Source organism: Cottoperca gobio, chromosome 21, assembly GCF_900634415.1.
Source record: "Cottoperca gobio chromosome 21, fCotGob3.1, whole genome shotgun sequence".
NCBI classification, from domain to species: domain Eukaryota; kingdom Metazoa; phylum Chordata; class Actinopteri; order Perciformes; family Bovichtidae; genus Cottoperca; species Cottoperca gobio.
In genome coordinates, this window is record NC_041375.1 from 21,538,980 (window position 1) to 21,548,710 (window position 9,731).

General features: G+C 41.5%; 2 protein-coding genes across 2 annotated transcripts; one reads left to right on the forward strand and one right to left on the reverse strand.

The window, feature by feature from the left end:
* Positions 1-2,857: 2,857 nt before the first annotated feature.
* On the forward strand, positions 2,858-4,522 carry LOC115026660 (protein-lysine methyltransferase METTL21C-like). The gene is made up of 4 exons (XM_029459553.1): positions 2,858-2,975; positions 3,143-3,291; positions 3,369-3,486; positions 4,125-4,522. Exons 1-4 carry the CDS (start codon positions 2,858-2,860, stop codon positions 4,520-4,522), a joined length of 783 nt encoding a protein of 260 aa, XP_029315413.1.
* A 207-nt stretch (positions 4,523-4,729) lies between these two features.
* LOC115026286 (rhodopsin kinase-like) lies at positions 4,730-8,883 on the reverse strand. Its single transcript, XM_029459044.1, has 7 exons — positions 8,081-8,883; positions 7,396-7,523; positions 6,689-6,846; positions 6,514-6,597; positions 6,302-6,426; positions 5,979-6,180; positions 4,730-5,886 (listed from the first exon to the last, which is right to left on the reverse strand). Exons 1-7 carry the CDS (start codon positions 8,777-8,779, stop codon positions 5,597-5,599), a joined length of 1,686 nt encoding a protein of 561 aa, XP_029314904.1. The 5' UTR covers positions 8,780-8,883; the 3' UTR covers positions 4,730-5,596.
* Positions 8,884-9,731: the final 848 nt, after the last annotated feature.

Consider the following 9,731-nt stretch of genomic DNA (forward strand, 5'->3'; position numbering starts at 1 on the left):
TTTGTGTGCGAGTGTGTGTTCACGCACCGAGGCTGTGAATCCTCCCGACTCCACGCTATCCGAGCTCAGGCATAAAGTTTGCGCTACAGACTGCAAACAATATCCACACCACATCCTTTTATAGTGCAGATACACACCATGGTGCCATTTGAGAGGAAAACTAAGAGGCTCTCTCTTTGAGAGCTGTATGCTCTCGTCAACAATTCTGTGCTCAAGTAAACAATTAAACACGTTGCATGTGTAGATATGAATGGCGATGAAACAAAGAAGTCACACCCAAAAAGCATAGTAGATGAGCCGGGGTGCCTGTGTGGGGCGCACTGAACCATCGTCAGGTAAAAACACCTGAGGGAATGTACTTGAAGAATCACGCCATTGTGTTAAAAGTGCAAGTTTGAACTACATGTATACTTCATAATATTTAGTAAATTGTTTGAATGCATTGTATAAACTTTTAGATTTTCCTTTTAACACTTACCAGAGGTGAAAAGGTCTGATCTGTGTTACCTCCTAACAAAGATGTATCTTGATGTTCACAGATTACACAACTCTTTATATTCATACTCTAAATATGTGCAAACCAACTGTTTCAATTGGAAGAAAAGATGCGTGCAAACTAAAGGACACATTTCAGCCCATGAACTATAAGCTCATTCTGCAAAGCACTGATCAATGAAGCATCAACTCATGAAGTTATTTGTGAAGGTTGTGTAAAACCTGCCTGAATCAATAAAGAGAGATCCCTGGAGGTGATTAAATCTGTGACCGCTGTTCTTCTTCACTGATGCAGTTGGTTGGCGCATCAGAGGGACTGTACAAAGGGGAAGGTATTTAAATGTTATTGGCTGAAGGTAGCTTTTGGGAGAGCAGGAAAGTTCCTTATATTTATATTACACTTTTATATTTATATATTCTGTCTCATTATCAGGATTTTGCAGGTTTACAACATCCCTGGTGACTTTTGTTGCATCTCTCCACCATCGCTTTTTAATGAAGACACAAAATGCCCAAAGATATTCAGAAGAAATATTGATGTTTATGTTGTGGGGAGGATGTTTCAGTCACATGAAAGATGCTGGGGGGTTATAGGGCTCAGCACCCCTCACAACCCAAATAGTTTCCATCCAGTCCCTAAAATAGTTTCTCACTCCACAGCTTTTTCTTCTTTGATTTATTGTCCAACAATCTTGAATCCAAGTGTTTATGTGCAACACAGCGAGTAAGACCTCACGGGGAGGAGACAGAAAGGAAAAGCACGCAGGTGAAGAGATGCCACCTGTCAGGTGGGGGTGACGAGGGGTGGAGGTGTCACTTCCAGGTCAGACTTGTGTAAACAGTTTTCTCTCTCTGCTGATCGCTGTAGAAAGTACCTGCCAGGTGGCAAACATCCATCTCACACATACAGAACAAACCTCATAAAGATCTGCCTCCCAAGATGAACATAAATATGCAAATATGTTGGCACCGTGCACAGCGTGAATACATGTTGTTCTCAAATGTTTGCATGTCCCTACAGCCCTGCTGGAAACTTCTGCTTAGATGTCCAGTTCATTAAGGATGAGAAGAGGGAGCGATTAAAAGTGTTCTGCTGATGTTGTGCAACATCTTCAGAGAAAACAAAACGTTGGACCTGATTTTAAAGCCTTGATAGTGTACAGTGGTATGTAGAATATACACACCAGCAAGAAAAGTTGATGTTAACGAGCTGGGAGGGGTCAGGATCGCTCTGTCATAGATTATAAATCTGTTTCTGTGCTTCTGCCCATTACCCTTGCCTCGCTCAGGGGTGTGTCACAGACAATGCTGCTTCTATAAACACAGCAGAGACGTTCACACACAGAGAAAACACGACTGCTCCACACAGGTATGTCTCAGCAACATATTTTAAAAAGGTTTGTTATTTGACTTTTTCTGTGAATGAGAAGAATAAGAAAATCAGTCGATAACTTTCACATACTTCTGCTGATGATTAGTTTTAAGTTGCATCAAACTGTGTCTTTCATATTTGCATGGAGACCCAGCTAAATGTGTTGTGTGTGGTACCGAGGAACGTGATGCATCCTCTGGATCCCCGTACGGGGCCTGTTGACTTTGTGGTTTAACCAGCTGTGTTTCTGGGCTCCAAACTGGAGTCCAGTGACAGCCAAAGAGACTAGTGGACTAAATCTAGTCCATTCCGAACCCACACCAACTTTTATTGACCTTAAAATAAGTCATAAAGACACAAATCATATGACAATACGCACTTAAAATAAAAAACAATTCCTAGCCAGATAAACAATGCAAATGTGTGTGATAATCCAGATAATTAAAAAGTAAAGATATGCATCTTGTCATATATTGTTATATGCCTAAACTAAATACTAAGCAGTAAACTCAATTTTATTATTATTTCAACACATATTTATAGTTTTTAATAAGGGAATATAATAGATATATAATATATTTATATAATATATATATACATAATATATATAATATATATATATACATAATATATATATATATTATATATATATAATATATATATTATTTATATTATATATATAATATATATATTATATATATAATATATATTATATTATATATATATAATATATATAATATATATATATTATATATATATATATTATATATTATACAATATCCTTTCCATAAAGATCAGCACATAGGCAATCAAGAAAGTCGGGGGGGGAAGTCTGTTACATTGGTTCAGAGATTGGCAATACAAAGCCAATAAAACATGTCGATTGTTACATATAAAACCTTTTAACGTAATCAAAAGCTACTGTAATGGTACTCGTGTCAGAAAAAACATTTGATTAAACAACTTTCCCTGTATCAGTATTCAGTGATCATGGAGACATTGCCCAAAGTCAGCCAACATGTCCGACAGAAGCAACAAGGAGAGAAAGAGGAGGTGGATGAAAGACAGGATGGGAAACTGCTAGTGGAGCGGGGGACCGCAGATGAGGGTAACTTTGGATTGAACACTCAAGAGTATGTGTCCGATTCCTGCGCTGCCATCACTAATCTAGCTTCTGTGTTGCAGAGAAACAGAAGGACATCATGCAGATGTGATCTAGATTAGTTAACTGATGAGTGCTATAAGCCTGCAGCAATGTAACTCTCTCCTCTACAGCGTCGACAGACCAGAAAGTGATGGACAGAAGGAACAACTGGGAGCCGAGTGTTTACTACGCGCTGGGGAAGGAGTCTTTTTATATTGCAGGTCATCACATCAGCATCCGCGAGTCAATGGATACTTTTGGTGCTCTGATCTGGCCTGGGGTACGTCCTGCTCCCGTGTGTATCTGCACATTCTCTGACTGTCGTTGCACATGTGCTAATGAGAATTTATTTAGCAGGCGATCGCTTTGAGCCAGTTCTTGGAGAATAACCAGCAGCAAGTGAACCTGATGGACAAAGCAGTGCTGGAGATCGGAGCTGGGACTGGCTTGCTCTCAATAGTGGCCAGTCTGCTCGGTAATAGTGTAAAAGTTTATATATATTAATAGTTAAAAGTCCATTTTCTACTGTATGAAACAATAAGTGTCACCGGTCTTGACACTCAACACACAAAGTTGTACTTTGAATTTCTTAAGACATATTTATAACAGGTACTCTGAGTGTAGTGCTCGAGAGTAAACCATGACGGGTTTATTGCATAAACATGGAATAAATTTACATTTTCACTTGTAGTGGAAATTGTTGAAACACCAGCGGGTCACTGAAACACTGGGATTCATTGTCTGAGGAGCATGAATATCCACCCACAGCAACATTCTTGCATTTTAAAATTATCTTGAGAAAAACAAAGTGATTATCAGACTGATATTTGCAATATTTTGGACCCTCCATTAATCGTGCAGTGGAAACATTAGTCATTCTATTCCCGATGAAATGAATCTCTTCACACACAAAGGGAATCATTACATTTCTATAGATCCATGTTTTCCATTTTCTCTTCATTCCTTTGTCTCCATCAAGACACAACAAAAAGAAGTCCATAAAGTCACAATTGGGCCGGCGCGGCATCCCTAGAGCTTGAAATGGGCCGGTCACCAAACATATTGGTGTATGCGTCTTACTATCTGTGCTTCATATTCTGGACTCTTTTCCAGGTGCGTGGGTGACAGCTACCGACCTGCCTGACATCTTGTCTAATCTGACCTTCAACCTTCTGCGCAACACCAAAGGCCGGTCCCGCTACACCCCTCAGGTGTCTGCCCTTACCTGGGCTCAGGACCTGGAGCGAGACTTCCCCTTCCCGTCCTTCCATTACGACTACGTGCTCGCAGCCGATGTGGTCTATCCCCACGGCTGCCTCGAAGAACTGCTGGAGACCATGCGTCACTTTTGCCGACCAGGAAGTCGAACGACGCTGCTGTGGGCCAACAAGAACCGGTTCCAATCAGACTCGACGTTCACGGAGAGCTTCGAGAGCAGTTTTAACACCACGCTGCTCGTTGAGCTCCCGCGGCAGGAGGTGAGGATATACAAGGCCACAGCGAAGGAGTGACGGACGAGCTTCAGGAGGTGGAGATGCCCGAGAGGTTAAAAGGTTACGTGTTAAAATCTTGAGGGGAAAAAAAGAAATTCCATTTTCCTCTCAGTGATTTAAATCTGGTTTTGTGTTTCGTGCACGACATCAGTGGTCGGTGCTGTGACTGTGACTGTCAAGCAGAAAACAGAAATGAAGCTCAAATTTCCAAATCAATTAGCCATTTTATTTGCCAGCACTTATTCATACAGTTCATATTTCTGACTTTATTCAACATGTTTTTATTAATAAATTGATTTGTGTAACAATTTCTCTATATTCAGATTTGTCTACATTAACTTTTATCAAAAGGTGCTCTAGTCTCGTTTTATTTTTTATCTTTGGCGCAAAGACTAAAATTATTAAAAACTATTTTCCAAAAGTAAAATGAAACTTTGTGTTTCTGCAGGGACTGAAGACTCATAAAGAAAAACGTCCATTAAATGGCAAACAATGTTGAACATGTGACTTTCACAGAACTAACCCCTGCTTAAAAAATAGATTTTTAAAAATGCATTTCAGATCTAAAAGCGTTGCAATCATTAAACACATGCACACACAAGTAGAGTGAATGAATTGAGAGAGGGACACAAAGAGGAGATCGAGTACGAGGGGAGGAATAGAAGATACGTCAGTAAATATTTTTATATACTGCTAAATGTTTAAAGTTACAATCTCGAAGATCTATGTTTTGTGCTCTTTTGCGCCTCCTACAGCGATAAGCAGTAATTGCAGGTGTGTTTCACTTTCAAGAGAGCTGCTTGTGATATTTGACAGATACTGTAAAAGCCTGGGCTTTTATCAGACTCAATCACCATTGTGGTAAATAGTGACTCAGACATTTATTTAATGAAAACCTTCGAGATTATTACTTTAAATCCACTCCAGGTTGAAAATCCAGCTCCATTCTGTTGTCGTTTCCTGTGCTCACCAACAAAAGTCTCAAACAGTTTGAACTCTGCCATCGGAAAGTTTAGAAGGGACTTGTGTCTGTCCTGAGTATTTGAGTCTGTCCGCCGTGTGGTTGGTAAATTTCAAGGTGCTTCAATGACTCTACGATGTGCAGCAGGTTGATGACTTTGGCTGCTCTAGTATGGACTCCCTTCGGAGATCATTGGGGATGCTGCCCTGAGGACCCCAGACGTTGAGCTCTCCATAAATGCCTGTTTCGATCATCTCCTCTTGCCAGGGGATGGGGATGTTGCCTGAGGAAAACTCATCGAAGAAGGTCTTGTCAGGATCCTCCAAGGCCACTCCCTTCACAGAGGAGAAAACGCCAACGTCATCCAGACTTTTAGCATACACCACTTTAGGGTCAGGGACGAAGGGAGGAGGCAGAATACCTGGAGATGAGAGAAATGGTCATTTTCAGAGTCTAAAGAAAACAGAAATATGCTTCTTATTTTGTGTTTTGTTTGCCAATATTCATTAATACCTGCATTCAGTTTCCTCCAGTTGATGCCACTGAAAAATGAATGCGCTCTGATCTCATCACAGCATTCATTCTTAAAGCCCATCCTCTTATCAACCTCTTTAGCCAGCAGCCCATCACAGAGAGACTTCGCATGCTCACTGAAAGTGTCCATGTAGGTCACCTCCTGCGTCAGCATCCGCTCTTTCAACGCCTCACGTTCAACCTAAACAGGAATACGGATATTCTTAATGCTCATCCTCTCAGTTATATCTAAAGTAAGCCATTTTGTGCCCAAGGATGAAGATCGAGGTTTGCAAAAAAAAAAAAACATAAATGCGACTGACCTTCTCCCCTCTGTCTCTGAAGGGGTTCTTAGCAGCGATGAACTCAAACAGAGTCACTCCAAGAGTGAAGTAGTCGACTGAAGTGTCATACTTCTCTCCTTTCAACATCTCTGGAGCCATGTACCCTGCAAGAACCAGAGTCAAGCGATGTGAACAGTGAAATTACACTAGAAGTTAAATTCTTTAGTAACTACTCTGTCGATGAGGCTCACCTGGTGTCCCGGCGTATCCTTTGGTCTGCGTTCTGCCTTCTTTTAGCTCCACAGCAAGACCCAGGTCAGATATACGCACATTCCCTGGTCGACAACATAAAGATATCCTAATTAGCTAATAATTACACATGCACCGTGACGTTTCCTCTACCGTCTAACTAAAACAATGAATTACCATCATTATCTAGCAGCACATTTTCTGGTTTAAGATCTCTGTAGATGATTCTTTTCTGGTGCAGGTGCTCCAAGCCTTGGATGATCTGAGCGATGTAAAAACAGGCTCTGGGCTCGTCGAACCCAGGTTTGTTCTCATCCACCAGGTAGATATGGTACCTTCAGGGAACACAGAACAGGTGAGCTTTTGCTCGGTATGTCATCTGCATACATTAGCAGTTTTACACACACACACACACACACACGTTGTTTGTTACATGTAATACATTCATTTTGTTTACTAGGATCCTGCTGTTCTTATTCTGCTCTCATTTGGTTTAATGTTCATCAACTATAAAGTCCACACATTCAAATGTTTAGAATGTGTCTTTAAGTGACAGCTGCTTTTTAAGGAACCACTCGGGTTATTTTTGTGATTTCTTGAAAAACTACAATTTGCATAAACATTTGCATGTGAGAAACGGACACACACACGCAGCTGCACCCATGTGCCAGACATACAACAGTTCAGCTGTTAGAAGCAACTCATTACTTATGGTTACATGTACGTCTGGTGTCATCAGCACAAAACATGTTCTGTCTGTCAGATTCAAATCCCTGTAAACACCACAGCAACCTAGCAAGGATGAGGAACATGCGCTTTAACTGGTTCCTCAGTGTTCATGTTTGTGCTTGGACACAAGAGACTTTTTCAGAATGTGAAATTACTTGAGGTCTCCTCCATTCATGATGGTCATGACCAGACAAAGTTCGTCCTTTGTCTGGAAGGCGTACGCCAATGACACAATGAAGCGACTGTAAACCTTCTCAAGGATCCTCTTCTCCACCATCGCCCCCTAAAAAGGAGGAAATTAGAAAAGACCATTTTTGAAAAACAAACGGTACAAGAGGAAAAACTTAAAACTACAGACTTTCCCTCCGAAGACAAATATGCTGATGTACATGCCGTTTGAAGAAAGGGGTTAAAGTACATTTCAAAAAGTGACCTCAGACGAGTCAAGGGCAAGATGCAGCTGTGCCAAGAAGTTCAATTCAGAAGAGCTTTCCACTAAAGCTCCCAGTAATCACTCTATCCCCGTCTCAGAGTTTAATAATGCAGGCTAAAGCCAAACGAGACAGAGGCAGGGACAAATATGATTAGAAGTGGCAGTCTGTGCAGCGCAGGACACTTTCTCTCCCACGTGAAGCCGGCAAAGTGCCTTTAATAATCTAATCACTGCATGCAGTGCAATTAAAAGAGCTTTGTGTTTCCTGGAGGCTGGAATTATTACCGTTTGACTCATGAGACAAATTATATAATAAATAAAATGCAGTCCACATTTTAAAACTAGGTCTATGAAAATTAAACCATAAATAAAAGGAGCATATTAACAAGTGACACATGTTCTCTCACCTCAAAGCCTTTCCTCTTCTTCAGCCTCTTCTTGTTGAGTTTCTTACAGGCGTACAGTTTTCCTGTGGCTTTCATCTGACAGGCAGACACTTCCCCAAACCCACCTTTCCCCAGCACACGGAAGTCCAGGAACCAGTCTGCATCCATGGGCTGCATCTCAAGCCACTTCCACTGCAGGTACCTCTTCAGATACATGCTCTCCAGGAAGAAAGCGTAGGGGGCCTCACGCAGAAAGTCCAACACCGAGGCCAACGCTGCGGAAAACAAATCATCGCCTGCAGCCTCCTGGCTTTCCTTCACCTTAGCCATGATGTCCTCAGCCAGGAACGGGCAGAAGTGTTTGGCAGAGGAGTCCATGTAACGCTGGACAATCTTGGAGGCCTTCTTCACCCTGTCAGAATCCTCTGCAAGGTCGTATATCTCGATGTCTTTCCACAAACGGCAAGCCCCGTGATACTCTGTATTTGCATCCAAGAATTCCCTAAAGATGCGTTTGCCAACAGGCTGTTTCACGCAGACGAAGTCAAAGGCCAAATCCAGGGTGTCCGTCAGGCCCTCGCACACAGTGATGTGGGGCAGCTTGAGGCGAGAATGGTACTTCTTATCACGCACTGCTCCTGCACTGGAGCCATCAATGCTTCCACGAGCATTGATGTAAGCAGAATTTGCAACCACTGTGGTCAGTCCTCCAATATCCATGTTTAGGGCAGGTGACTGTTAGGCAACGCAAAGACGAGACATCGCAAAGAGAAGTCAGAGCCAGAGGATAAACGCTTCTTACTAATTGTGCGGGGGTTGAGAGAGAAAAGGACACAGAAGTGGGAGAGGCAGCATGAGAGAGAAATGGGAACTTGAGACTGGCGTCTCAATTAGACCCTCACACACACACACACACACACACACACACAAACCTGAGTCAACACCTTTCGGTAATCCATTAACACCCTATAATGCCCCAGTGTGTGAGCACATGCAGGAACAGAACACGGGCAGCATGTGCAGCTGGACTGTCACCAGTCAGTCAACCGGAACATCACAATTAGCAGACATTCATGAAGACTCATCAAGCAGTGGCTGTTAAAGCAAAGCTCTGTTCCAGATGGTGTTTATATTCATAAAACAAATATATCATTATTTAAATAGAAAATACTCATTTAAGTGGGAAATATGTTCAATTACGTGTAATAATTCTTACATGCCATAATAATGCCAATGTGTAAATTTAAATGATTATTGGTCAGTGGCCAGTAAAATGTGCATGTCTAGCTGTAGATCATTAACGTGCAGATTCTTTCTTTCTAAAAACTATAATTGACACCATGCAAGAATATTTTTGTAGCTTTTCTTTCACAATTAAAAAAAAATGAGATTGTATGTTCGTAATAAAACATTGACTTGTTGTAATTGTTCCTCCCGTCGGCTTGGGAGGGAGGAGAGTCTGCAGTCCTGGTTCTGTGCAAAATGACCTTAAGTTTATAGGAGGCTTTGGCAGAGTTAACCAAAGTGGTTAGTTTTTATAATACTGCTTTTGTCAGTATCCTTCTCCCACAGCTTAGCAAGAGATGTTTTCACAGCCAGCCAACAACCTTTCAACGTAAACATGCGTTTAAAAAGGTGAAAACAATGTTAACCTTTCCTTTGAAATGTGAAA